Source organism: Corvus brachyrhynchos, unplaced genomic scaffold, assembly GCF_000691975.1.
Source record: "Corvus brachyrhynchos isolate BGI_N302 unplaced genomic scaffold, ASM69197v1 scaffold26, whole genome shotgun sequence".
Classification (NCBI taxonomy): Eukaryota; Metazoa; Chordata; class Aves; order Passeriformes; family Corvidae; genus Corvus; species Corvus brachyrhynchos.
This window is the reverse complement of record NW_008239324.1, coordinates 14,202,172-14,229,918: the sequence shown is the minus strand read 5'-3', so window position 1 is coordinate 14,229,918 and position 27,747 is coordinate 14,202,172. Positions and strand designations below refer to the sequence as shown.

Genomic DNA, 27,747 nt, shown 5'->3' with positions numbered 1-27,747 from the left:
AGGAATTACATTTTCCTGTAATGACATTGCATCCTCACTGCTGGATAAAGTCTGCCTAAACACGTTGTCATTGAAGCTATTGGTGTAGTTCTACTTTTACTGTCACTTTTTTTAAAATAATATTTAACATGAAGTTCTTGTCCCCATGGGAGTTCTGCAGGGCTAGGGCTAACCCAAGGAAATGAAATTGAAATAATTTAAAAACCAAAGACAATCTTTAGCCAAGTTGATGGATGGTCTGGGATTTCTGTGTGCCTCTTTCACTCCAAAGTCATTTCCACACCTGAGAGAAGGGTCATTTGTTATCTTTTCATATTCCTCTTGGGAGTTGATGCTTTCTATTTCTTTTCCTCAGACTTTGAGCTAACCCATGAAATCCAAAGCAGTTTCATGACTTTTCTGAAAGAGATTAGCTAAACTCTTTTTCCAAAAGCCTTTCTTTATACCCTGCAGGGAAGGCACCCCAAGAAAGAAGGGGAAAGAACCCATGTGCCTGGTGTACTGTTATTTTTCTAGGCACCTTTGAATTTACGTTGTATTAAAAACTCTTGAAGTGGCCTGTGCATCATAAGGCTTCTGGGGTGGAGGCACCAAGTACAGGGGAAGGCATCAAAGTAAGGCAAGGTTGAGCACACGACCATGCCCCTGACTGGGATCCATCTCCCTCACTTGTTTGTTAGAGTGGATCTTCCAGCACCACCTCCCGCTGCTGGCACATGGTGCTTTCCTCGATGTGTGGCAAGGCCACAGTCTCCTCTGCAGCTTTTTCCCCTTTTGTGGACAGGTACAAGGCCCAGAACTTTCCTGGCAACTCGGAGAATATAACCATCCTCAACATCTCCCCCATGGAAGTAGAGGTCCACTTCTCCTTTGGGAATGAAAAGGGAGGAGAGACGTTCCTTTTGGACCCTCCCAGCATGACCCTGCAACCAAAGGAGAAGCAGGTAGGAGAAGGGCAGGTAGAGCAGGCACCACACAAGTGCCCAGGAGCCGCTCCTCTGCTCACCCCCAGTGTTCTTTCCATTTCTTGCCATGCGGCCGGGTCCAGGAGCTGACCATTTGGGCGTACCCCACTTCTTCTGGCTTCCTGGAAGACAAACTCATCTGCTGCATTGAGAAGAACCCCACCCATGGGGTCTTCAGCCTGTCCTGCCATGGGGTGCTCATGAAGCTGGAGGTCATCCCCCAGGAGCTGTCTTTTGACAAGTTGCTTCTGCACAGGTCAGTCATCCCACAAGCACTCCAAGACGTGTGACCAAATGTTTGGTTTCTGGGGCAGGGATGGAGCTGCTCCAGATTGCATTCGGTGGCGAGGGTGGTGTGACCATCCAGCAGCTGATGCCAAGTGCCTTCCTGTCTCTGCAGGACTGACAGCAGGACCCTGGTCCTGAAAAACAACGCCCTACTGCCCATGGCCTGGCAGCTTAGTGGGCTGGATGACCTTGTTGAGGACTTCTCCTTGTCACAAGAGAACGGCATCATTGATCCCTGCTCAGAGTTGGAGGTGACACTGAATTTCACTGCCAGGCAGATTGGCAGCATTGAGAAGACCCTCCGACTAGAGGTAAGAGGGACTGTGCCCTGCCCGACAGAGCAGGGCACAGTGAGCAGCTGCGTGCTCTTAGGGACAGAGTCAGGAAGAGCTGCACCTGACAGATGCAAGGGTGCTGTGACCCCAACTTCTGCCTCTACGCAGTGTTTGCAGAACATGCAGTGCATCCACATCCCCCCAGATAACCAGACACTGCATCCCAAGCCTGTACCACAACCACCTTGTCCCTGGGAATGGGTGAAGGTGGTTGTTTGGTTGTACAGACTGCAGCATGATCTCCACATTCCTCCTGGACTTTGTCTGAACCTCTTGCATAGAGGAACGAACTCTCCCTCTGGGATTTTGTTCCCCATGGTTTAGGGGGGCTGCATTTCAGAGAGGATTGTCAATGCCACCTGCTCTGGGACACCTCACGCTTCTTGGGGTTGTTCTTACATCCCTGTGTCTCTCAAGGATGCTTTAGCAGTAGTGTTCCCTGCTGTAGGAGTGCAGAGTTGGGCTGATAGGATTTTTTACTGCAGCAGAATTCCACTGGGGCAGCCCATGAGATGAACAAGTTAGGAAAGCTTGGGAGTCCACCAATGCTTGTGAAGCTGGGGAGGCCATGAGGGATGCAGCCAGCAGAAACAAGGACTTACGGGCTGTCTACCAAAAGAGCACTCTGAACAGTGTTTGTTTCTTGCTGCCTCAGGTTTCAGATACAGAAAACATACTGGGGATTGTTCATGCTGAAAACATCAAAATCTCTGCAGAGGTCTCTGATGTTTCTCTGAGCATCGACATGCCTGAAGGTCAGTGGATGCCTCCCAAACAAAGTAGTCCAGGTGCACTACATTACCTTGGGAAGTGGGCAACCAAAGCACTTGGGATGGGATGGGACGGGACGGGATGGGATGGGATGCAAGGATGGCATGGATACATAAAGCACATACCCCACAAGCTGCGTGGAGTAAAGCATTGTCAGCACACTGACAGCCTTAAGTCTCTCCCATCTGAACTCTGAGGTGTGCAGCTTCATGTGCAGATTGGATTTGGGGGCTTTGAAACAACAGTGACGTGAACAGGCAGTTGGCAACTCCCACAGGCTTAGCACAGCATATAAAGTAATTGGATTTGTGCTTGGAAGCGAGGAAATGGAAGCCAAGCTCCTTAGCTACTAAACCTGCAAGTATTTTGAGTAAGAAGAGAAAGGGCAGACAAGTAGCTAGAAAACACTTCCAAGAACAGAAACTTGCTGAAAAGGGTTTTGTGCCGAGACCTCCATGTAGCTTGTGACCTGGTGTATGCTGCAGCAGCTCACAAATACCATTTTTGACCTTGCTCTCTGGGTTTTCTGCAGGTCCAGATGGAAGCTTGGAATTTGGAACCATTAATGTCCTGGACAATTTGACAAAAGTCCTGAGTCTAAAGAACAAAGGGTCATATGACATGAAGTACAGGTGAGTCCAGCTGCCTGGTAGTGAGCATTTCCTCAGGTTCCTAGGCCTGCATTCTCCCTCTGTCAGTGGCTAGAACCTGTTTCCATGCTGGTAAATACAAATCCTCATGGTAAATACAAATCCTCATGGTAAATACGAAACCTCAGCTCTCTAATCTCAACTATTTTACCAGAGAATACAACCACAAACCAGCAGTTCTTCACAGCTCAGCGGGGACACAAACGAGAGGCCCAGAAATTTCAGCCACTGAAATGCTGAAATTCATTGCCTTTATTTGATGGCCACCTCTTTTTTCTTTCTGAGACTCTGTAAAGGAGTGAATGAAAAATCTCAGTGTAAAGGTTTCTTGCAGTAACCTCGTGATTGTCTGCACTCTCTGTCAAGGTCCAGGATTCCCTGAGCAGAGCTGGACTCTCCGTTTTCTTTTTTTTCTGGTTCTATGCAAAGTCCTGGCTGTGCTGCTGGCACCTGTACTTTTAAGTGCAGAGGTCTCCATTCCTTCCCTTTCTCCCCAGTTTCACACTGAAAGGTGCAGGTCCCAGGATGCGAGACTTGGTATCTCACTTCAGTATTGAGCCTCAGTCGGGCATGCTGATTGCCTCCCAGCCTGGTGTGAATGTGAAGATGCTCTTCCACCCCACAACTGAAATCCTCCTCAAGAACACACCCATCCTATACTGCCAGGTGAGCTGCCTGGGCCAGGCTGTGTTACCACACAGTGTTTTGGGAGCGTAAACAGGATAGGTGTCTTCTGGAAGGAAGGCTTTTACTGGGCAATCCTCTCTCCTACATACACAAAAAAAGTTATTCAAAACCATTTGGGAGGCTTCCTAAGCGGAGCTGAGAATCTGACTCTGGAGGAGGTGTTTAAACACAGAGGGTAAACTGTTGGAGGCCTGGGGTGGAGGCTGTGGGCAGGGGTAGAGGCTGGCCTCTGCTTTGTTTACCACCCCTTCCTGTGGATGCAGGTGATAGATGCCCGCTCAGGTGAAGGAGGCCAGATTGTTGCCAACATCCCAGTGAGGGTGTCAGCAGAAGCTGTGTACAGCAAGTACAGTATTCAGCCTGCCTCGCCCATCAACTTTGGTGCCATAGTCAAGGGCACCAGGAAAACCCAGACTGTCATACTGGAGAACAAAGGCATGCTCAGCTTCAAATTCCACATCCTCCAAGCACCCAAGGATGCACCTGCATTGCAAAGAGAAAGGTACGAGAAGCCCTGCACCACCAGAGAAAGGTGTCTGAGGAGGCACCACCCCAAGGCTGGTATGGGGCAGACTGGGCTGACCAGGGATGCAAATCATCCATTTGCATTCCTGGCCTGGGGAGAGAGCAAAAAAATGCCTCAGTATCCCCATGTATAGTACGAAGCTGGTGGTAGAGCTGCTCTGTCCAGCAATGGGTGCTGCAGGCTGCTCTCTGTGAGCCATCAGGAGCAGGAAGGCTTTCCTCCATGAGGAGGAAGGCCAGCTTTGGCCTCAGAGAAAGGCAGGGGAGCTCAGCATGACAGATACCTCTGCTTTCTCCTCTCAGTTCAAAGCAAGGGGAATCTGCTCTATTGGCTCCAAAGCGCTCAGTGGGAAGGAGATCAAGCGCTGTGACACAGGTGGGTGACTCCTGCTCCCCCAAGAAGTGCTGCTGCAGGGGATGTGAGAAGAGGCTGCTGTGCCCAGGCTGGGGGCTCATTGCCACAGGGTGGGACGTGGTCTGCAGGGTGGAGGCCATTATCTGCTCAGTCCCACTGACAGCCCTGTACTCTGGCTCTGACCTGGAGTTGTGGGGTCAAAGGAGGAGAGCAGCTCCTGTGTTTGGTAGCTGCTAGCCAGCATAGGTCTGTGAACACCACAGAAGCCAAAACATCCCCCACTGAACTCCCAGTCAGCAGAGCTCAGACAACATTGCTTTTTCTTCTTCCCAGTCCCCTACCTCTCTCCCATCATTTCTCACAGCTATTTCTGCCTCTTCTGTGTTACATCTGGAGGTTGAAGGATCACAGCTACCACCTTCATTCTTTACACTCAAACTCCTTCCTCTCTGCCACTTGGGACAGGCTTGCAGCTCCTCCTGGCTTGTTGGTCTCAGCCTTGGGCTGCCTTTGGGCCATGGAGTCATCCTTCCCTGCCCTGGGACTGGGTGCTTGGGCCCAGCTGGAGGCCAAGGCGGGGCATACTCACTCCTTGCTGGGGTGCTCAAGGCACAGCTCTTAGGCATCAGCCTCTCCTGGAACTTTTTCTGCAGGGTCACCTCAGTCTTGGCACGTTCATGGTGTCCCCTTGCTCCGGCTCCATCGCTCCGTGGGGCCAGCAGAAGATCACAGTGGAGTGCTTCGCAGGGCAGGAGAGGACGTGTCAGGAGCACGTTTACTTTGACATCACGAACAGAGACCCCATGGACAATCCCCCCGGCATTACCTTTACCCTGACTGCCGATGCCCCCAGGTACGTACTGTCCACAGGTTCCCATGGTCAGAGGTGCTGCCGATCAGCACCTACACTTGCTGCTTGGATACAGAGGCACACTGGCCCTGCTGTCCCACCTTAAAATCCTCAGAGGTTCCAGCCTTCTTCAAGTCCACCAGTGGACTCATCCCTGCCAGGCTGGGAGGGATGTGTGGAAAGATAAAAGGAAAGCAATGTTCTTTAAGACTGAGGTTGACTGAGCTCCACCCTCACAGCCAGGTCCCCCACCCTAGGCTGGGTTTAGCAGTCATCCGGGCAGAAAGGGCTTATCAAGCCTTCTGAGAGGCCAGCAGTGTCCAGATAAATTCACTGGGGAGGCTTCTCCATGCTCATGCCTCTGGTCTGTCCACAGCACTTGTTGAGGACGTCACATTAATCTTCAAGAAGTACCCGATCTGCAGCAGCACCAACCTCAGCCACGAGCTGCAGTCAGTGAAAAGCAAGGGCCTGTTCATCAGAGATAAGAACAAATTCATCTTCTGCAACGTTCTGGTTGGGCAACAGGCAGAAGCTCATTTCAACATCTACAGTGCAAGCAGTCTCTCATGTGACGTGGTCCTCTCCATCAAACCCCTGCACGGAAAGGTAAGAACAGGAGGCCAAGGAGATGGTTACCCTCTAAAGGCTGTGTGAGAGCGTGCTTTGTTCTCCAGATGCATTGCTTCCTCTGGCCCAGACTAGTCTAGCTCAGTGCAGGTCAAACTGCAGGGGAGAGCAGCAGAGCCAGGGAACAGTTGTGTTGAATTGTGCATGTCTCGGGCAATGTTTCGGCTCACACCTCTGGGTCTTCGGTGGGAGAAGCGAATCCTTCTGAACCTCTCTTGGAAGCGCACTCAGAGAGGGGCTGTAAGGAACTGACATGCCAGGGCTCCAAGCAGAGCATTTCCTCAGGCTCCCTGGCTCTTCCTTCTGAGTAAAGGCCAGTTCTAGGTTATTTGCAGGGTTTTCCATGCAGTGCCCACCTCCCATATATGCCCACCTCCCATATATGCTGGAGCAGCTGCCAGTGCTCTGAACACACAGTGCTTTAGCACAAGGTCAGCATTCCCTGGGAGGGAGGGAGCCTGCCCAGGGAAGCAGGAAAGAAGGCACACTGTCTGGGGCTGTTCTCAGGGATGCATTTATGAGTAAAACTGTGTCATGTTGAAAGGTGTTTTCTCCTAACACTGCTCTGTGGGTTCCCCCAAGGATAAAAGCCCTGTCAACAACATTTTCAAGTTGCATCCAGTCAGGCTGTCTGTTCCCGGCTCATCCTATGCCGTTGCTACGGTGACCTTCACCCCACAAGAGGAGCGGAACTACGACTGCACCTTCAAGGCTTCCCTTGTCATCCCAAAAAGGTAACTGACCCTGTGAAATATTGGGGGAGGCCTTTCTGAAAGCTGCCTCTCCATTGGGAAGGCACAGACCTCTTGTTAACTCTAATGCTTTCAGCAGCCTTAGGCAGAGTGCTTGGCATGGGATGATCTGGGAGGCAGTAGCTGTTAGAGCAGAGCAGAAAAATGAGGCTGATGGTTTAGTCTGTACAAGGAACTATGAAGACAGGGCAACATTAGGTAGCCAACTGGAAGTTACTGAGATGTGCTGCAGCTGAGCTGGGCATTTCCAAGGACAGAGACTTAGATGAAGCAGTTTCTGTGCCAGCAAGTCAGCAGTCACAATTCCCTCCTTGTTTCTGTAAAATTAAGTGATCCTCTGTGACTCCCTGACATTTATTAAGCTATTTTGTGTAGTGATTGGAGCTGGTATGAAAGAGGAGCCCAGTTCCTCTGCCCTGGGATCTGTGTATTGGGGCTTTGACCTGCTCTTCCTCAACCATTTTGTGGCTGAATTGGAGCAAGAGAAGTCTAATTGCTAATAAGCAATTGCTTTTTTACTGTTCTTGGAAATAATCTTTACTGATGGTGATGCTGATTTAGTTTTGCCTTCTTTTTCTTGTACTGCTTTCATGCTGTGCTTTTTTTTGTTACATATGTCTCATCTCATTGCAGCCAGGGGATCTGCCATATCTCATCTGGTGCCTCATTTCTTACCTGCTGTACTGCATGATTCAATTAAGTGAAATCATTTTTGACTGTTATTCTGGAAGGCTGTGGCTCTTTGGAACAGATTCCTCTTGTGAATGGCCCTGAGTGGACTGGGAAGGGGCTGGTGGGAGGCTGTGTTGTGGGGTACAGGAGCACCAGGCAGGGAAAACACTGTGGGTGGTCCTTGCGGCTTTGCTTGCCCAGTGAGAAATGGGTTAGTGCCAGCTGAAATTGTTTCTGTGCCTCTCCTGCCCCGCATCCCCTTGAAAATTAACCCCCAACACCTGACCTTCACCATCAGTGGGAGGGGGCATGAGCCACAGGTGACAGTCGTGTGCCCAAGTGCTCGCAGCCGGAGGGGAAATGCTGTGCTGCGCTTCAAGAGGCTCCAGCTGGGGGATTCAGAGATGCTGCCCCTGGTCATCTGTAACAATGGCATCATACCTGTCCAGGTGAGGACCTGCTCAAGGAATGGTCTGGTTTGGGACCCAGTGCTTGTGGCATGGGGGAAGGGTCCCAAAAAATGTGGCAGACTTGGGAAGAGGTGTCGGAAATTCTTTTTAAGCAAGTGGCTGATGTCTGTTCTCCAAGAAGGGAGTTCTTGGAAATTTTCTGTCCAGTTTTTCTTCTTTAATTTGAACACAAGAAAGGTGGTGGAGTATTTTCCCCCGTCTCTCAGGTCCCCTTTTGTTCTCAGGGACATGTGTGATTTCCCAGTTCCGTTGGATTGTATTTGATGCCAATTTAGTACGTTTTAAGTAAACTTAGTTGTGGTTTAATTACATTCTGCTTATTACTATCTGTCCTGTTTAGTTCTGTGTCAGTTCTATCCACCCTTTTTTCCTGGTTTGACTTAACTTATGTACTAAGTGCTGTTTGTAGTGGAGGGAGGTGCTGGGTTCCCATGGTGGACCCGCAGCACTGCAGTGCCAGTCCACATGCCATCCTGTACTCACACCAGCGTCATTGTGCTCTGTGTTCCCTTTTCTCAGTTTATGTTACAACTGGAGGATGAGCAGGGAGTGTTCTTTTTGAAAGCCAGGAAAGCCACACTCGAGAGATTCCACAGTGAAAATGTGGAAGAGGACTCCATTGAAAATGGTAAGTTCATTAACCATGAAGTGTGATCACGTACAGAGGGAAAACGTGTGCTCTGCTCTTGGCTTGTCTAAGCAGCAGCCAGATGTTAGACCCAGTTTCTTTCCTTGGGCTCTCTGTCCCCCAAGCTTTTCTTGAGGACTCTTTGCAGGCTTTCCTCCTAGCAAGTTGTAGGAAGTTCTTCTGTTCTCCTAGACATGGTGGGTTGAGTTGTGGCACACTGTCACTACCTCAGTGGACCCTCTGAAGTCTTTGCCGCATGTGGGAAGGCACCAGCCTGAACGGGAGCAGCCCTTGAACACACAGCCAGCCAGCTTCTGCCAAAAGCACTCTTTGGCTCAGCTTTCCATAGGGCTGGAGCTGGCTGGAAGCAGATGGAATGTGGGCTGGGCATTAACCTGAGGTTAAGCTGCTTAAATGGTGATGTGTCTGGAGGTGAGAGTCTTGTGAACATAGGAAGAGGGTCTGGAACCACTGGGGGGAGAACACGTGCTTAGAAGGCAGCTGGTTTCAACCTCTTATTCCTCATATACCCTATGGAAAAATTTCCTCTGTACAGCTGTAGCCCTTAACTCTGATTTCCATTGCTGTGCAGTGAGCAAGCACCCAAAGACGCCTTTCCTGCTTCTGCGTCATGGGCAAGTGGCAGAGTTTGATGTCATTTTCAAACCCACCCTGGCTCAACGTCTGGAAGGGAGCATACATGTGTTACTGGGGAACATCTACTCTAACAAGATTCGAGTAGAGCTGGTGGGTGAAGGCCACAAGGATGAATTCACCCTCGATGGACTAGAGGAAGACACAAAGGAGAGGAACGCTAAGAGCAGTGTGAAGAAAAACATCATTGATGGTAAGAGAGGAGAGGCTGCCAAGCTGGAGCAAGGAAGAGGAAAATGTCTCATCATGTGTGTTCTCTCTCTAGCCAGGCCTGGCTGTCACCCACTGGACTTGGTGGCCTGTGGGTGTGGCAGCCATGCATGCAGAGCAGTGTGTGCTGTGCTGCATGTCGCTGGCTTAGGGATGTGTCAGGGTGTCTCCCTGAAAGTGGTGGGATGGGGAACTGTCTGGGGAGCTCTGTCCCAGAGGGAGGAAGGCTTGGAGCAAGGAAGCATTGGACATACAGGTGTCTGTGCACGTGAGGGGAGCGGGTGGACCTCGCTGCATGCTGAGATCCCTTGCTCTCCTCCTTAACAGCTGTCAGAGTGAATCACATCCAGTTTGGGGACTGTCATGTTGGAAAGCCCTACTGCAGGACCTTCACCATCACCAACCGCACCCGTACGAAGGTCATGTGCTTTGAGTGGGAGGCAGATGCCCCATTCCGGTTCTCCCCGAAGGTGAGTGTGGACTGCTCTGCCTTTCCCCATTGCTCAAGCCCTGCCCTGGTGTACCCAGGAGCTGGCAGGGAGTCCTCACGTACCAGTGATAGCCCATTCTAGTGCCACATAGGAGATGTAGTCCCTGGCTTGGCTGGGACAGAAAATGCTCCATGTTATGGGAGGTGGAACCTTCTGTTCATACTTTTGTCTATCAAACTTCACATAAATCCACACTGAGGTGCAGATTCCTGGCATAGCTGCTCACTGCATCAGTACCTTTTTGTAGATACAATATTGCTGCTAGCAAGAATTTTTCCTGCTATTCTCTAAGTCCGTGAGAGATTTTTCTCTCACACAGAGGATATTCACAGAGTTTATAAACCATGAACACCTGCTACCTTTGTTTATAGTACAGTAGAAAAATACTTTGACAACGGATGTTTTAGGACTTTGGCCAATTACCCCCAAGGGGTGGCTGATCTTTGTCCAATTAGACTATGAAGAAAAAAAGTCTATAAAAGAGTTTGTAAAATAATTACATAAATCAATCTTGCTGCACAATTCCTGCCTGCCGGATCTTCTCTCCTCCTCCCTATGGCTGCGGGATACGGTGATATTTACTGCGCTAATACCTTTTGCTGTCAGTACCAGTCTTGGCAGTGCTCCCAGTTTGGTCTTGACTCCCTAATTCTCCCTAGGTGGGGCACCTCCACCCTGGCTGTGCCAAGAGTATCACAGTGACCTTGAAATCAGATGTCCCAGCCACCTTCAGGAGGCATCTTGTGAAATGTAAGGTGGCCGAGATCAACTGTGCGCTGCCACAAACGAAGGTTGAGGACTGGGACGACGGAATGCGTGTTGTCACATGGAAGGATACCACCAGGAAACTCCCAGGTGCCAGATGGCCTGAAAATGAGAAGGTAAGAAGCAAAACAGCAAAAAAAGCCACCCTAGCTTTTACAAAAAGAGCCACCATACCACCACCACTGAGCAGCTCCTGCTTCCTCTGGACACTGGACAGCCGTGAGGTTCCCCAGCAGTGCATTCTAGGGGAGAGGTGGATACACAGTGACCAGATACACTCACTCTAGGGGAGAGGTGGATACACAGTGACCAGATACACTCACACGAGAGGGGGAAGCCTTTTGACAAGAGACTTTTAGCCACACACAAACTATCAGTCTGTGCCACAAGCACAAGTGTTGCAGCCCGTGTTGCATGGGAGACAATGTTTTATGATTCTATCCCATTTTATGGTGTTAGCAATCTCTTCATCCAATTTGGTGCCTTTTCACCAACAAGGACTTAAGTCTGCTGCACTCTGTCTCTTCTTTTGAAGTAGAGAGAAGTACAAACACTCTTCTGCATGTGCTGGTGAGCTCCACATTCTGCCTGCATGGATACCAGAGATTTTGGTTGTGATCTCTGTAGTGTATGGGATATCTCATCATGGAGTAGCCCAGGCACTATACGACAGTATGGAGGAGTCTGGAAAAGGATCATCTCCAGAAGCTCTTGCTTTTACTCTCATTGCCAAACACACTCATCTTGGGTGAAGGTTCTTTCTGAGTTTCTGGACCATTTTAAGGCCTCTAAACCATCCTCTTTTCTATCAGAACATCTGCGGTTGGAGACTTTCCTGGTGAGATCTTTCACATCCCAAAATGCCCATTCCCAGCTCCCAGCAGTGTGGCTGTTGCTCCACACATGACATCTGGAGAGCACTTGCTCCTAAGACAAGAAGAAAAAAGTGCTTTCTAGAACTCTTCAGTCTTGGGGTTCTCCATCCACAGAGCTCCAGCAGGGGAACTTAACCCTAATTTTGAGACCTGCTGGATTTATAGGGAACCAGGAAAAAAGTCAGTCCCTCTACAAAGTTGAAGTACAGGGACTGGAACACAGCTATAGCCTTCATGGGTATATTAACAGCTGTGGTGGGGACTGCTTTGATCAGTGGGTAGAAACAAATACTGTAGCAGAACAGTCCCCATTTGGTCATCTTTCCAGGGAAGTAAAAGTGAATGGTCCTTTCTAGTCCCTGTATGAGGCTGATCTTGGAGGCCAAAAGATTCCCTTCTCAGCCTGGCTTTCTGGGCTCTGCTCAGTGATTCTTCCCTCCTCTGTTCCCAGGTGGTCGAGACGGTCCCAGAACTGGCTTACACTGTGGTGGAGGAGAGCAGCCGTGAGGCCGAGGTGTACCTCAGTGCCCTTGTTGCCTACACCGAGTTCAAACTGAGCAGAGTCGTGGTTCGGTTCAACGATACCTTCCCCTTCCAGACAAGGACGGCCACGTGAGTGCTGGAGGCCAGGCAGGGCCCTGCGAACAGGAACTGCCTTTGCCCAGGGCTGGCTGACCCCATGCCTGCTTCCCAAAACTCTACCCCAGCCAAAATCAGCACAGGCCCCTTTACGTGTACACAAAGCCAAGCAGGAGATGGTGGTCAGGAGAGGTTCAATGCTGCCATGCCTTTCTGCTGAGAACAGCCATGGGTTTGCTTTCACTGCATGTCCCCTGTCCTCATCTGCTCAAGAATAAGTTTGCAGTCAAACCAAGACCTAAAGTCCAGAGTAAGCCCCTTAGCTTTGACATCCTGGGCACCATGTGTTGGCCCTTTCCTCTTAAACTTCCAGACTTTGAAATACTTTTTTGGGCCACCCAGGACAGCAGTCTGAGCATGGCAGGATTTTTTTGCCTGGGGAAGAAGATGCTCCTCAGCAGAAAGTGGTACCAGGAGTCCATCAGACAATGTTGCTGTGCTATTTGCTTTATATTTATTGGATGTTTTCTTTTTATTTCTTCTCCTTGCTTTTCAGTTTCACAATGCACAACACAGGAAAGGTAGCCCTGGAATACTCCTGGGTGGAAGGTGCAGATAGTGAAGAAGCAGTGAAGAAGCCATACTCGAAGACTCTGATGCGTAAGGGCATTTCACTTGGTAGCTGAGGGCGTGGGGAGAAGACCCTGCCACTTCACCCCAAAACATGAATTGCTTTTTCACCCTTGTCCACACATCCACTTTCATCAGCATCTTCCCAGCTGCAGCTGGAGCATTTTCTCCTTGCCCCCTGCTGCCTTTCAGCCCTTCTGTTCTGGCTCTGCCACTTCTGCTCCACAAAGGAGCAGAGCCGGGCTCTGGGGAGAGCCACGTGGTGGGTCAGGAGTGGGAAGGGGGACATCAGGTCATCTCTTCAGGAAGTCTGAGACTGGGAAAAACAATGGGGTAACGAGTGAGCTGCCCTGCAGCCACTGTCTGTGTGCAGTTCCCCACCCCAGGGCAAGTGCAAAGTCACTGTCTAAAACCAACCCTCCTGTTTTGGCACGGGAGTGTGTGCTGCAGGCAGAGACCCTGCGCCCAGATGCTCTCTTTCCTGCTCAAGACTTGTCCAGAGATGCTCCAAGTGCATCCCCAGCTCTCTTCCACCCACCTGCAGCAGGAGGCAGAGTTGCTGGGAGCATAGGATTTTGTATTTGAAAGATGTCCTCTTCCTCTCTGCAGGCAAGTTCCTCTCCTCTGATATCATAAGGCATTGCAGAAAGCTGCTGCATCGTTTCTGGAGGCAGCAGAAGCATCCCTCTGAGGTGCTGGACCAACAGCGGGAGCAACAGCAGGAGCAACAGCGTCTTGCCAAGCTGCTTGCCAAGCAGAATCAGGATTCCAAGGAGCAGCAGCAGCAGGACTCCAAGGAGCAGGATTTCGAGGAGAAGCAGCAGCAGGATTTTGAAGAGCAGCAGCAGGATCCCGAGGAGGAGGATTCTAAAAAGGAAGATTTCGAGGATTCTGAGGAGCAGGATTCCGAGGAGCAGGATTTCGAGGGAGAAGCAGCAGCAGGATTTTGAAGAGCAGCAGCAGGATCCCGAGGAGGAGGATTCCAAAAAGGAAGATTTCAAGGATTTCGAGGAGCAGGATTTTGAAGAGGAGGAGCAGGATTTTGAAGAGGAGGAGCAGGATTCCGAGGAGCAACAACAGGATCCCGAGGAGGAGGATTCCAAAAAGGAAGATTTCGAGGATTCTGAGGAGCAGGATTCTGAGGAGCAGGATTTCAAGGAGGAGGAGCAGAATTTCAAGGAGCAGCAGCAGGATCCTGAGGAGGAGGATTCCAAAAAGGAAGATTTTGAGGAGGAAGAGGAGCAGGATTTTGAGGAGCAGCATCAGGATCCCGAGGAGGAGGATTCCAAAAAGGAAGATCTTGAGGAGGAGGAGCACTATTTCCAGGAGCAGCAGCAGCCTTCCAAGCAGCAGCAAAAGCACCTCTCTCTGCAGCATGCTGGTTCCTCCCTGCAAGTCTTCCCAGATGTCGTCCATGACCTATTCTCCATCAACCCTTCCCAGGGCACCATTGCTCCTGGCCACAAGCAGACCTTTCACGTGCGGTTCTCCCCGGAGTGCGCGGGGAAGTTTAAGACCATCATGCAGTGCAGGTGGGAAATGTCTGGGCACTTGCCAATTCATGCTACTGATAGGTATCACTGAATCACAGGGTGGGGACAGGTTGGAAGAGACCACAGTAGGTCATCTGGTCCCTCTTCCCTGCTCAAGCGGGGTCATCCCAGAGGACATGGCACAGGGTTGTTTCCAGAGGGCTCTGGAATAATTCCAGTGAGGGACACTCCACACCCTCACTGGGCAACCTGTCACCTGCACAGGAAAGAGGTTCTTCCTCAGGTTCAGGTGGAACTTCCTGTTCAGGTTCTGCCCATTGCCTCTTGTCCTGTTGCTGGGTGCCACCAAGCACAGCCTGGTTCATCCCCCTAACACCCCCCCTTCAGTCCCTCTGACTGGGATGGGAGGGTGGGCCTGGAGACAAGCAGCCCCAGGGAGGCAGCAGAAACACCTACATACAGGAGCACAGAAAGATCATCATCTGGCCTTGGTAAAAGCAAGCAGGCAGACACTGGGAAAAGACACTGTATGAAACATTAAGCTCCTGGAGGGTTGCAAAATCTGGAATGAGAGATCCAGAATGCTGTCAAGGAACCAGCCAGTCCCTAGCTCTGCTTCCTTTTGGGACAAGCAAGGCCTGCTTCTCTACACAGAACATGGTGTGTTGCACTTGGTCCCCAGGCACTTAACTGGTCATATTCCTGCCCTTCCACCTCTGCAGCCTCCACACAGCGAGTGCAGTTGTTTACTTTGCTGCTCACTGCTTGCACAGAGAGAGGATGTAACACTGTGTGCTCTGCAAGGAGCCAAAAAAGCAGCTGGCTGGAAGTGTTTGTCTGGCTAATACCAGTGCCTTTCTTCCTAGGATTCCTAACCTGAAGCCAACTCAGAAGAAAGCACGTGTGATTGTGAAAGGCAAAGCCCAGGAGCAGACAGAGAAAAGCCAAGGACCCAAGAAGCAGGTCCACTGGAAACCAACACCTCAGTGACAGCATTTGTGCAGCTGGAGCATCTGGAAGGAGCCGGCAGCATCACGGCTTATGCTGCTGATGGTCTCCCACTCTTCACCAGAGACCACTGCAGCCACCCTTCCAAGCTCCAGTGAAGAACTCTTTTTGCTTTCAACTACCTATTTATGACTTCTTCAATATATTGTTAATAAACTGTTAAAGCATCAAATTAACTGTCAGCTTGCCTTGGTTTGAAAGACAGGTGTCTGTGAGACCTCCCTGCAATGGAGAACGTGACCCCCTTCCCTCCAAATCATTACAACTTTGAAATTAAGAGGCTTTCAGGCAAAGATACGGAAAAAGGAATAACAGTTCTTTACTAATATGTATAGCAATGCAAACAAACAACACCACGGGCAGCAACAACAAACAGAAGCAGAACCCAGCCCCAGCCTCTCCCGGCCTCAGTGCAGCTCCGCCGGGCGCGCTGGTGGCTCCCGGCCGGGCAGGGCGCGTGCGATGGTTCCCCCACGCTGGCAGACACACCGGTGGAAGGGATGGAAAAGGGGCTTGCTTTACAACTCACAGGGCAGCCAGTCCCGGTGCCCCTCCGAATAGCGAAATCAGCTGTAGCAGCAACCTTGGAAGCAGCAAGCTGGAACAGCAGGGACAAGCAAAATCCCAGAGTGGTAAACAAGATACATCAGAAACTCCACAGAAGCGCCACAGCGGTAGCTGGAATTGCGGGGCGTCCCGGCAGGCAGGGGCTGCGGGGCCACAGAGTAGCAAAAAATGCCAGAGCAGTTGCAGAGGCAGGGCGGGGCTGGGCAGCAGCAGCCCAGCTCCTGAACATGGTTTGGAGAGGCTCCCCTGGAGGGGAAAAGGGCCCTGGGTTTCCCCTGAGGCATCTGAGCAGATGGTGAAAGGGCCCCCTCTACTGAGGCGACATTTTTTTCCCTGCTTTATTGCTCAACGAGGTGTGCCAATGCCAATCCTCAAGGTTCTTATCACTCAGTAGTAGGTTCTTCGATTCATTCATTGAGTCCTACAGAGTAACTGAAATTCCACATCATCACATGTAAAAGCATTCATCGGCTTAGAGTGAGAAAACAACTTCATAAAGAGCTTCCCAGTTTCTGAAACAATTTCGGGACTGCACTTTTCAAGGTTTGTCTTCTGAAGAACATACAGATGACTCCGTTTCTTTATCCTCAGATGAACTTGCAAGGTTGGCAGGACCACTGGAGAAGAAACCATGTTGTCTCCATCATACAGGTATAAGAAATAGGCAAAGTTTTTTTTTAAACTAACACTTTTTCCTGCTTAACCCCTACATTCCAGAATAGGAGAGAAACACTTCATGGAATCATACACCAATAAGAAAAGTAAGTCAGGGCTATAATTCTCTTCAGATGAAAAGCCCAACTTCCTCCCTAGCTCAAGCAAGAGCATTAGACAAGAGCATCTCCTTGGAGCTCAAGCTTTAGGAGCAGATCAGTGGAAGGATGTCTCAGGGACATGTCCCTCTGGACATCTTCACTGGGACCCTGCCTGCCCCAGGAGGCAGTGTTAGGTGCCTTGAAGAGGAGGGCATTATGTCCCTCAGCGAGGGGAGGGGTGGAGATGGCCATTTTAAACCAGCTTGGATGCTGGATGTATCCCTCAGAGGTTGTATTCTAAGCCCCAGAGCCAACAGAGGAGCTGAGAAGGGGACAGAGCCTGGCATCGAGGTGGGCAGGAACCCACTGGCCGTGATTCCAAGCCAAGGAGCTGTGCCAGGAAAAGCGTGCAGTACCTGCAGCCCCTGGTTGATCTCCTCCACCTCGTAGGTGGGGCCCCCCTCCCTGTGGCACAGCGCTGTGACACAGGCGACAATGTTGGCATGGCTAAAGAAGCTGAAGGTGACCAGCTCGCTCTGGCCCAGCGGCAGCACACCCCACAGGGGCAGGACATCGAAAAACTGGAGGGAGGGGAGGAGAGATGGAGGTGCTGAGCGTGGAAATGCATGCAGAAGAGCAGCTGTGGCTTGGAGTAAAGTACAGTCAGCTCTGGAGGGGCCTACTCCCCAAACACAGCCAGAATCACCCAGTTCTCATCCTGTGTCCGTGCCACTGACCAGTGGAGGGACCATGGGGAAAATCTTCTCCCATCGTCACTTAACGATGAGTATACACTACATGAAAGTAAGCCAGCAAGAAATTCTCTCTGCTGCAGAACTTGCCTTTAGAAACACTTCTTGCTGCCTTCAGATAAACAGGAGACTCGGAGGCGGGAGCCCTTGGAGCTGGGGGAAGGACTCCAGCCCAGCTCATCTGACTTCTGAGGCTTTTCCCTCTTTCTCTGATCTACATGCTGCTCTCTCAAGCTGCTACAGCAAAAGTTCCTACAAAACTTTCCTGTCAACCACCTGATGAGGTAAATGGGAGCTATGCCCTCCACAGGTGCTGCACAGGGAGCATTCTGGGGCAGCCCTACAAGATATCTCACATGGCCTCTCCAGTGACCAGCTGCTTCAGCAGAGCTTTGTGATGGGCTTGGAGGGATGCGAGGCCCCTCTGTGGGCTATGCTGAGGGCCACCAGTGGGAGTGGGGGCTACACAACCACCTTCCACACTGGAAACATGGAAGTGAGACAGATTCCCACTTACCTCCTGCTTTCCCAAGTCGAGGTGCCCCACCGCTGTGAATCGACTCAGTCCCCCTCCTCCCCACCAGCCTCCAAGACTCCACAGCAGTGCATGATAGCTCCTGGAAAACAAGCACCACGGGCTGCAGTGAGCAGCTGGCTGGTCTGAGCAAGATCACTCTGCTGCAGGCTCCACCACCTCACCACACCAGAAGCACTGCAGAAGGGCCCTGGGCACAAATCAAGTGTGGAAATGTCCATGCCAGCAGTCGAGTGTGGGTCCAAGCCCACTCACAGATCAGACCTGGGCTCCATCTACACTTCCTACATCAAACTTGCACGAGGGAACTGGGTGCCCCCAGCACTGAGGCAGGCAGGGTTGGAACTACATAGTCTCTGAAGGTCCCTTCCAAGCCAAACCGTTCCAGGATTCTATGATGGCCACTTGAATTTCCCTGGTTTACTCGTGCATCCAACATGGCAAAAACCAGGAAATAAAGATGATTTTAGGCTTCTGTCTGAAAACATTCAGCCATGCTATTCATTGCATCTATAGGGCTTTGTTTCCCCTGATTCAGAAAAAAATGTGCAGAGTTAAAGCAACAGGGGTTTGTGTGTGGGCAGGTACAACCCCTCTCCTTAAACTTAATGCCAACACTGGGGCTTTGAGAAACTCCTCTGTGCTTCCTTACATCTTTTTCTTTATTGCCCCATGAGCAGCCTCTGTTCCACATGATGCAGAACAAGGGGCCACTTCCCACTCCAAAGCGCTGATGTTCACCAGGCAAGTTGGCAGAGCAAAGGCCTTTTTCCTTGCTCAGAGGAAGAGACAGTCACTTTGCAAAGGCTTGTTCTATAAAAGACACCTCTGGGGCTGTGACTGCAACACCAGCTGTTGGGTGAAGGCAGAAATGGGAGCGCTCAGGCCGGCTTGGGAAGCGGGTACATGGAGATCAGGGCTCATCATGGCTTGACACACACAGGAAGCTGGAAGCCTTCTCATCACGATGCAGATAAAGACCTCATTTGACATTGTAAAGAAAATAAGCCAAAAGAAAATCCCAAATTCAGCCTAGGTCTGTAGGATCTGAGTGAGTGGGCTTCTCCAAGCAAAACTCTCCTATTTCTCCCTCCCCAGATACCCCATGTCCAGCTACTGGCCCTGCTGCCCAGCCCTCTCTCACGGCACAGGACAGCAGGGCAGCAAAAAGGGAGGTCAGCACAAGCATGACTTTTTGGTGGCAAGCTGGGGAGGCAACACAAGTGGTAGGTGTGCAAGAAAATCTACCTCTGCTTCCAGGGAGTCCTCTGCATCTGCTGGCTGCTGGGCAGGATCCTCCTCGTCAGGATCTTCCTGAGCAGAATCCTCCTGGGCGGAATCCCCCTGGGCGGAATCCCCCTGGGCGGAATCCTCCTGGGCAGGATTCACCTGGGCAGGATTCTCCTGGGCAGGATCTTCCTGGGCAGGATCCTGCATTGCTTGCAGGGCTTCGGTTGGCTCCTCCACACCTGCAGACTTGGAGCGTCTCCTTGGAAACACTTGCTCCTTCCTCTATGACCAGGGTTTGAATGCAGGTGGTGAAGGGAGGAACCTGGAAAATAACATAACTGCGGTCATGGCCCTGTAATGGGAGAGAGGGATGCCTGCAAGAGCAGCTCCTCATCGGGATGCAGCCCCTGGCTGGGTGCTGGTGTGGTGAGCTCAGTAACAGCCACTGCCAAAGCAGACTGGAGCAGGTCCATGCTCAGAGCAGCCCAGGGATGATGCTGGGCTTGCAGCGGTGCAGCCAGCTGGTAACTGCTTGCAATGAGGAACTACAGAGGACAGAGATGAAGATCTCATGGGGAGGCAAACAGCACAGCAGGAAAGGAAAAGACAGAGAAACTGTGAAAAAAGTGAGACTAAAACAGCAAGGGGCAGATCTGGCCAGTGATGAGCCAGCACAGCCCCCCTGGCACACGCCTGAAAGCGCCAACCCTTCCTCGTCCCCCTCAAGGCCAACGCCAGAAGCTCTGCAGCTCTCCCTGGTGTTTATCTGGAATGTTTCCCCAACACTGCTGGGAGGGCTAGGGGCAAGTTAATACTTTCCAACACCCCCAGGTAACTCAGGTCACATTCCCTGCTTTGTATCACAGCAGGTGCTCTGCTTGTGTTTCTAATGCCACGCTGGGGACACACTCAAGCCGTGCCTGCCTGACACTGTGCCAGGCTGCAAGTGTTCCCCACACAGTCAAACACAACCCTCCTCAGAGCTACAGAGGTTATTACCACAGGCCTGGTTCCTACAGTATATCACCGTGTCCCGCAGCCGTAGGGAGGAGGAGGAGGAGAAGATCCAGCAGGCAGGAATTGTGCAGCAAGATTGATTTATTTAATTATTTTACAAACTCCTTTATAGACTTTTTTCTTCATAGTCTAATTGGACAAAGGACCAGCCACCCCTTGGGGGTGATTGGCCAAAATCCTAAAACATCCATTATCAAAATATTTTCTACTTATACCATAAACAAGACTTTCCAAGGTTGCAGGTGGCTTGGTTGTTCACATTCCCTGCTACCTCTTCTGTGAGAGAGAAAAATCTCTCACGGACTTAGAAAATAACAAGAAGATCCTCACTAACAGCATTTTTGTACCTACAAGAGGTCATCGCCTTTGAGCCAGATCCTAATGCCCCAAAGGAAGCTGTTTCTGGATGAGCTCCATTCTTGGTAACAGCAGCACTTCAATGCCCAGTGGTTACCTTGGCTTGGCTTCTGGGGCACTATGGAAAAACCGTTCGCTTCTGTCATGGAAACTGCCCAGCTCAGACTTCTGCACTCTGCAGAGAGGTCACAGTGGGAGGAACTGCCCAAAATGTGTTCCTAGATGTGCCCCAGTATGAGTGCAGGATTGCTCTTGGGCTTGGGAAGCACAGCCCAGCCCTGGATGGCCCTGCTTCCAGGGCTGTTCAGACAGGAACTCCCCTCAACAGCTGCAGCCACTGCTAAAGCTGCAGAACCTGCTGATCTCTGTCAAACACCAAAGAGCTGCTCTGGGAAGGAGAGTGTGGTTTAACAGGTGTTAAAGGTGGTCTTTCCCTCAGGCCACAGAGGTCTGAGAAAGAAGCTTTCCTTCCCATAGAAAACCACTATGGGGCCGACGGCAAAGCAGCAGTAAGAGACTGGGACAGCAGCACCATGTTCTGTGTAGGTGCTTTGTAGGAAAGCACTACAAATCAGCTTGGCAGGGAAGGACGAGAGGTCACATTATAGATCTGCTTGTCCAAGTGCCTAAGCATGGCTTTGTCGCTCCAGAGATAAAGCAGCGCTCCAGGTTATCGGCTCTGTGAAAGGTGTTGGCAATGTCTTACAATCCCAGTTTGGCTGGAGGACATTGTTTCCAGCCCACTGTCAAACTGCTGGAGGTCACCTATTCCCTGAACTGCCAGCCTGACCATGGCTGGTCAGTGTTATTTCCACAAGGAAAACTGAAAAACACTTCGTCAAATCCCAGGCAAACGTCCTTGGTCTTTGCAAAGTACAAACAGGACACCAGGAAGAAGAGCTTTAAGCAGAGGGCAAAGGTGCCTTATGGTGTTCACCTGGCTGTCCATCCGGAATGACCAGTGGTACTGGGCAGGAACTGGGCTGCAGTTGGTCATCTCCATGTACAACACTTTTTTAGTGTCATTCACGATGCAGCCGAAGTCCACGGCCTTGGCCTGGAGACGGAGATTCGGGAAGTGGACTTCTCCCCAAACAGCGATGTGCTCCTCATGAGGGTGCCCCACGAAGCGCACCCTGAGAGCCCTCTCTGCTACTCAGCTGTTCAAATCGTTCTCATAAGCTGGGTTAAATTGGATGCAGAGATGAAGTTCCTCCCCTACATCCAGCGTCATGGGCTGCAAGGAGACAAAGAGCATTAATCACCTTTGTGATCAAGTCCCAAGGTCTGACAGCAGGAAACAGTAAACCTTGAAAGTGTGACCCCAGCTTCTCAGTTCACCCTCATTTCTTTACAGTGAGGGTCTGACTGCAGGCACCACACTCTGGCCCAAGATCCTCTCAGGCTACCCTTTCTGTGCTCAGCAGCAATACAAGGGGATGGCTGGAGAGCTGGGATGCTTTCCAGGAGATACCTTTACTGCATGCCTGGCCCCGATCTGCTTTCCTGCTCCCTTCTCCTCGTGTCTTAGAGCCAGCATGGATGTTACCAATTCAGACGAGATTTTGCTTCCTTCAGCAGCTCTGCTGATGCAGCAGCTCAGGCCAATCCACTGCTGACACTACAGAATAAACTTCTTGACTCAAGGACCTCCCAACAGAAAGGCACCACTACATCCCTCCTCTTCAAACCCCCCTGGAGGAGCCCACAGATGCTCACCTTGGAATCTGCAGGGAGGAGCTGCTGGTCCGCATCGCAGACCATGAATGGCTGCTCCAAGTACAGCAGAAGGTCGAGTGGCAGGGCACAGGTGTTTTTTAAAGACAAAGGCTGGTACTGCAGAGTCAGCTCATCGCTGGGTTTCTACAACAACAGGAGACAAGGAAAAACAACCTCAAGTGGCCACAGACCTCCTTCCCCTTCCAATGCAATTCACATTTTTCAACCCCAGAAGTGCATCTCTGTTTACTTCCAGCCAATTTAACAGATACACCTTTAAATGCCAGGATGCAATCCAGAGACTTACCTTCTCCCCACAGAAGGTGATTGTTCTAGAAGACATTTTCACAGCAGGGCAAATGAACTCGCAGCTGACATCCACTTGCATTATCTGCTTCTTTACGCCCTCTTTCCCCACCATGGCGTGACACAGCAGCCGCTCCTTCACCTCCTGCATGCAAGAGTCACTTGTCACCCAGTGGGTGCTGGCAGGCCAAACACCCCACACTGGCTCGCCAGCCTCCCATGGGCCCTATTCCCGTCACTTATTAGGACTGACTGTAATTAGTCTCTGCTCTCCTCAATAGCCCTCTTTTCCTTCTGTGCTGCCACCTATTTCTTCTAAATATCTGTGCCCAGGGCTCCTGGGGCCAGGGAATGCATACCAGGGTTAGCTGGCAGCTTCTCTGCAGAGTTGCATTTCCCCTAGGAAGAAAGGTCTGGGTAGGAGAACACCTCCAGACTCTGCTAAAATCTCCCGAGTTGCTCTCCAAGGGTGCTGCAAAACCTGTCTGCCCCGAGAGACTGGGGCAAGCAGTAATAGAAAAGTTGACAAAAGTCAATTTGTCAATTCTAATGATCCCTGGGAACACTTTCCCACGCAGATGGACATCACACACACACTGATCATTAGAGCTGGCACACTGTGTTTTTCGCCTCCGGGACTCAGGGCTAGACCAGCCCTCTGCCTGTGTTTGTCTTCAGAGGAAAAGCAATGCTGCTCCCAGGCACTCCTGCCATTCACAGGGCTTTCGTTTTACTCCCTGCTTCCCTCGCAAAAACCACTTGACACTAGTTAAATTTACTTCCTGCCCGGGCTTCTAGTCTAACTCAGTTTCTCTGCTCTTCGTTTCTGCCTCAGCACAGGACAGCGGTAACCTCCCGTTTGCCCAAAGGAGCAATACTTCCTTCAGCCTGGTTTTTTGGATCAGCAGGTTGGGTTTATGGTAGCTATAGAAACACAAAAGAGCCGTAGCAACTGATGGTGGCCAGCAAGGAATGCAACTGGCCTTGAAACAGTTTCTTCAAGTCACTGGCTCCTTTCCCAGGCAAACGTCAAGGGACTGCAGAAGAAGCCCCAGTGGAGGGGACCTGACAGGGAAGGCTCAGCCCTTGGCAGGGGCCTCACCTGGGAAGTGCTGGAGCAGCCTTCCAGCACCATCTCCACAGTCTGGCCCGGCCTCAGGTCCATGTGCAGCGGTCGCAGCTTAAACACGGGGCTGCCAGCTCTGGGGGTCTGCGAAGCATTTTTACTCTTGGTGCCTCCGAGGGCAGGGGGACGAGTGGTCCAGTACAGCCGATGGATGCGTCGTCCTTTGTTTGTCACTCTGAACTGGTAACGGCAGGGACTGAAGCTAGAGGAGAAGCAGAGGTGGAAGATGTCACAGGAGCTGCTGTTTCCCTGTGATCACTCAGCTTCAGCACCCTGATGGCATTCCTTGACTGCACAGTCTGCAATAAAACCTCCGCCCAAAAGGCGGCCCAAGCTCAAAGCTTCAGCCACAGACAGGTCTTCCAGCTTTTCCATTTCTGTGGCTTTCCAGGATATCTAGTGACTCTCAGAGGACGTATTTCTAAAGGACTTCCTGTGGTTTCAGGGAAACAGAGCTGCAACCTTGAGTACTGATGAAGATCTAGCCTGAAGGACTATGGAAAAATTGCTCCTTGCTGAACCCACAGGAGAAGGGGAAGCTGAGAGGCTCCTACCTGAAAGTGAGGCTTAAAGTCAAGCTTTGGAGCGAGAGGTTTGTCGGTGACAATTGTGGTGCCAATGCCCACAGCCCGGACAGAGAGGATGGTCACAGGGCTGTTCTCAATGGACAGCTTCACCTCGTCGAGGAATTGGACTGTGTCGTTCAGGTTTGTTGTGACAAGCACAGACACCTCAGCATTAGGGGGGACCACTCCTTTACTGGGTTCAATACTCCAGCAGGAGCATTTGCCAGCCTGTAAGACAAGCCAAACACCAACTTAGGATGGAAACCACAGACCTTGCTCTACTGTGAGGTGCAGGAAACAGGAAGACTAAGGAGACGAGTGTAAAAACCATAAAGGTTTAATTTCCCTAAATCTAAGCTGTGGTGTCTGGCAACAGCAACTCTCCAAGAGCGTATACAACCTGTATTTTACCTTCCTTTAACAGACTCATGTCATTGTCCCACTTTTGATCAAGCCAAGGGATGCTCCTCCTCAGGAGACGGTTATTCACCCTCCAGTCTCTCTTTGGACTGCTTGCCAAGGGAAAATATTTACTCTCTCCTGGCTTCCCGACAGCAGAGCTGGGTCTGCACAAAGGCTCAAGGCCAGAGGAAGCCAGGACTGCTCAAATCCCACCCCAGCAGCCACATGGCTGGAGGACACTGCTGACAGCCTCAGGAATAACTCTGCAAAGCCAGCTGAGCAAAACCCCAAAGTCTCCTTTCCCAAGTCAGTGCTTTTCAACATCCCCTAAAGGACCGAAGCCCTCGCTTCCCACTGACCATCAGCTGTAGAGGGGTGCCCCAGTGCCCTCTGCTTTGGAAAAGTCAGCTCTAAATGGTAAGAGCAGAGCAGGAAAGCAGGAAGCAGGAAAACACCTGCAAGGCGTGCCCTGTGGGCATGGCATGGCCTTCCTAAGCATTCTCATCCTCTGGTTTCTCATGGACCTCCCTCTGCAGATGGGGCAGGAGAGCTGGAACTGCCCAGGGGAGGCAGCGAAGCCTTTACAGCAGCACAGCTGGACTGACACAGCTCTGCAGGTCAGTGCCTGGTACGAGCATGCCAACCCCATCCTTTCCATGCCGGCCACACCCAGCCAAGGTGCTCTGCTCCCTGCAGAGGTGGAGAGCAGAATTTCATTGTGGAGTCAGGGAAAGCTGCCCTGGCAATCCCCCACTTTGGGCTTATGTTTGTTTATGCCCCAAACAGCTGGAAAAGCAGCAAGAGGAAAATTCACCCCGCTCCTCTTTGGCCCAGGAGGCTGAGCCTGGACTCTCCCACACGGCCTGACGCTTTATCCACGGACACAAACAAGTCCACAGTGTCAGGTTTTACCCAAGCTCCACAAGTTCAACCCACCCAATACGTAGAAGATCAAACCTCTTTTCAACGCTCTTTTCAAGCCTCTCCCAGATCTCCCCTCCGGCAGGGAGCACACCGCGCTCAGCCCCAAGCCATGCACCCTTCCCGGCTGCACCAGCCCTGCTCCTCCTGCCAGAGGAGCAGCTCCAGCTCTGGCCCTGCAGCTCATCCCCCTGTGTGGCCCCCACGAAATAAACAGCCCTTCTCTGCAGGAGGTCTCCCGAGATATTCACTGCTACAGAGCCCACAGGCTCTGGGGCTGCACAAGCCTCACGGGTGCATTTGTGTGCAAGGGCCCTACTGCTTTGACCCACAGCAGGTGTGTGAAACTTGCCTCCCCACGAGCAGTTTGAGGGCAGATCTCACCCCCTGGTTTCTGCCATTAACAGCAGTTTGGCACAAAGCAAATGTAGATGGAGCAGGGGAACCCATGGGGAAGTCCGTGCCCTGTCAGGAGCACAGGGCCACCGGCTTCTCTTGATCTCAGAGCTCCAAAAATGTGCACACAGCTAAAGACCTTCCATAAAATTAAGGGAGAACTTGTCAACACAGTCCAGACTCATTTCTGCTCTAATACCTCTGCACCTGATTTCACTGAGGGCTGCCCCAGCTAAAACAGCCCAGAGCCAGGTTCTTCTTGCCTTGCTCAGATGGAATATTGGAGTATCTTGCCTCCTCTCACACAGGACGATATGGCAATCTTACATATAAAAACCAAGTAATGGCTTCTACTGACCAGTCAATTTCCCTGGAAAACAGCCTCCCAGATACTTACGATCTTCATCCTGAAGTCTGCAGCGACTAAACCCTCATTGACGAGGTGAAAGGTGTGTGTATTACGATGTAGAGCCGCGATCATGCCAACTTCTATCAGTCTTGGACTTGGGTAGATGTCTGCCCGTGTTCCAGTGCTCCGTAAAACCTGTCTCTGTTCCAGAAAACAGGCAAGAAAGATTTGGAAAAAAAACCAAAACAAACCACAACAGGGAAAGCTAAAAAGGCTTAAACAGCTCAATCCTCCTCAAGTTATTTCTTTAGGGACAACTATCACTCTCCAGCTGAAAGCTGGGCTTTTGGGGGGAAGAAGAAAAAAAGACATTCACCTCTGAATTAAAAAGGATTACGGTAAGAGAAAGTTTCAAACTACAAATTATTGGCCCAAAGGTAAAAGCTTGCAAGAAATTCTGTAGTTAAGACCAGGCTGACAGTTAAACGACTGGTTATTCTGGAGGGGAGAAACCCTCCTCTTTAAGGTAAGGAGCATGATAGTTAAAAGCAACTGTTTTGTCAAACTTCAGGCTCCCTGCCACAGCCTGCACTGCCTGGCCCTCCTTGTTGACTGATTTACATGCAGTGCCACACTGGCCCAGTGTGATGGTGCCATCCAGGGGATTTGGCATCATCATTTCCATATGTTTTAAGATGTTTAAATCCTTGCAACTGCTTTCCAAATGCCAGCTTTCCTTTCTTTTACAGAAAGCTCAAGGTTCCCAGAATCTTCTGACATCCTCTTTTGTGCTCACAGAGATGACATTTTTAAACAGATGTTTCCAAAGTTAATAGCATTTTAAAGATTAATTAACTAAAATTATCCTCAATTCCAGCTTAGATGAACGATATGCTGTGTCAGACACTGAGATTACCACCTATAAGGCATGAGCTGTGTATGCCACCAATCCCTTCTGTCCTTCTCCACACCAGCCTGTGCCTGTTTTCCCTGAAGAATCCCTGTACGCTTTGCACCCTGCCAGGACGAGTTGCACAAAGGCACACGTCTCCCCTTGCACTCACCAGCGGGTTTCCTTCATCCCCGAACACGCCAATAAGGACATTGGTGTCATACTTGCCCAATTTTTGGGCTTCGATTGTAACTGGAATCTCTGCTACGCTGAAAGGCTGGACTATCCCACAGGGTTTGGAGCTGGAGTAGAACACAGGAGTATCTTCCTCACGTTTCTAAAAGGGACAGAATCAAATGCACCTTCAGAGGGACCTTTGAAGAAACTTTAAACTCCTTAACATCCACCACAATGGCAACTCACACACACTTCTAAAAATCCCCAGGACAAAGGTGAAAGGCACAAACAAGATGCAGGAATTGTAGGCTTAGCATTCTCAGGGGGTCCTGCAAGGAGGCTGCCAGCACAGGCGTTGGTGCCTGTGGATGCAGCAGCTTTTCACAACCCTCTAAGA

At 50.9% G+C, this 27,747-nt stretch overlaps 2 protein-coding genes across 4 annotated transcripts in view; one reads left to right on the top strand and one right to left on the bottom strand.

The window, feature by feature from the left end:
* LOC103620336 (hydrocephalus-inducing protein-like) overlaps positions 1-15,576 on the top strand; it is a 39,200-nt gene extending 23,624 nt beyond the window's left edge. The window contains exons 28-47 of the mRNA XM_017740835.1: positions 785-944; positions 1,049-1,221; positions 1,366-1,564; positions 2,244-2,343; positions 2,892-2,991; positions 3,507-3,675; positions 3,960-4,198; positions 4,525-4,597; positions 5,230-5,455; positions 5,803-6,035; positions 6,639-6,790; positions 7,686-7,929; positions 8,470-8,578; positions 9,171-9,425; positions 9,770-9,912; positions 10,593-10,814; positions 12,025-12,185; positions 12,709-12,812; positions 13,392-14,314; positions 15,142-15,576. Of these exons, the coding sequence (XP_017596324.1) occupies positions 785-944; positions 1,049-1,221; positions 1,366-1,564; positions 2,244-2,343; positions 2,892-2,991; positions 3,507-3,675; positions 3,960-4,198; positions 4,525-4,597; positions 5,230-5,455; positions 5,803-6,035; positions 6,639-6,790; positions 7,686-7,929; positions 8,470-8,578; positions 9,171-9,425; positions 9,770-9,912; positions 10,593-10,814; positions 12,025-12,185; positions 12,709-12,812; positions 13,392-13,732 (3,403 nt within the window). The 3' untranslated portion in view covers positions 13,733-14,314; positions 15,142-15,576. The remainder of the gene's footprint in view (positions 1-784; positions 945-1,048; positions 1,222-1,365; positions 1,565-2,243; positions 2,344-2,891; positions 2,992-3,506; positions 3,676-3,959; positions 4,199-4,524; positions 4,598-5,229; positions 5,456-5,802; positions 6,036-6,638; positions 6,791-7,685; positions 7,930-8,469; positions 8,579-9,170; positions 9,426-9,769; positions 9,913-10,592; positions 10,815-12,024; positions 12,186-12,708; positions 12,813-13,391; positions 14,315-15,141) is intronic.
* Positions 15,577-15,629: 53 nt separating this feature from the next.
* Positions 15,630-27,741, bottom strand: LOC108448365 (hydrocephalus-inducing protein-like). Of its 3 annotated transcripts, XR_001864263.1 has the most exons (8): positions 27,346-27,741; positions 26,330-26,482; positions 22,523-24,441; positions 22,216-22,359; positions 21,434-21,733; positions 19,141-19,444; positions 17,875-17,974; positions 15,630-16,467 (listed from the first exon to the last, which is right to left on the bottom strand). XR_001864263.1 is itself a non-coding variant. In XM_017741090.1 (5 exons), the coding sequence occupies exons 2-5, from the start codon at positions 23,684-23,686 to the stop codon at positions 21,653-21,655; spliced, it is 432 nt and encodes a 143-aa protein (XP_017596579.1). In that variant the 5' UTR covers positions 23,687-26,482; positions 27,346-27,741; the 3' UTR covers positions 20,432-21,652. The 3 variants fall into 3 exon arrangements, 1 of the variants encoding a protein (XP_017596579.1); XR_001864262.1 differs by having other exon boundaries at positions 22,523-26,482; XM_017741090.1 differs by lacking the exons at positions 15,630-16,467; positions 17,875-17,974; positions 19,141-19,444 and having other exon boundaries at positions 20,432-21,733; positions 22,523-22,666; positions 23,624-26,482.
* Between the last annotated feature and the right edge of the window lie 6 nt (positions 27,742-27,747).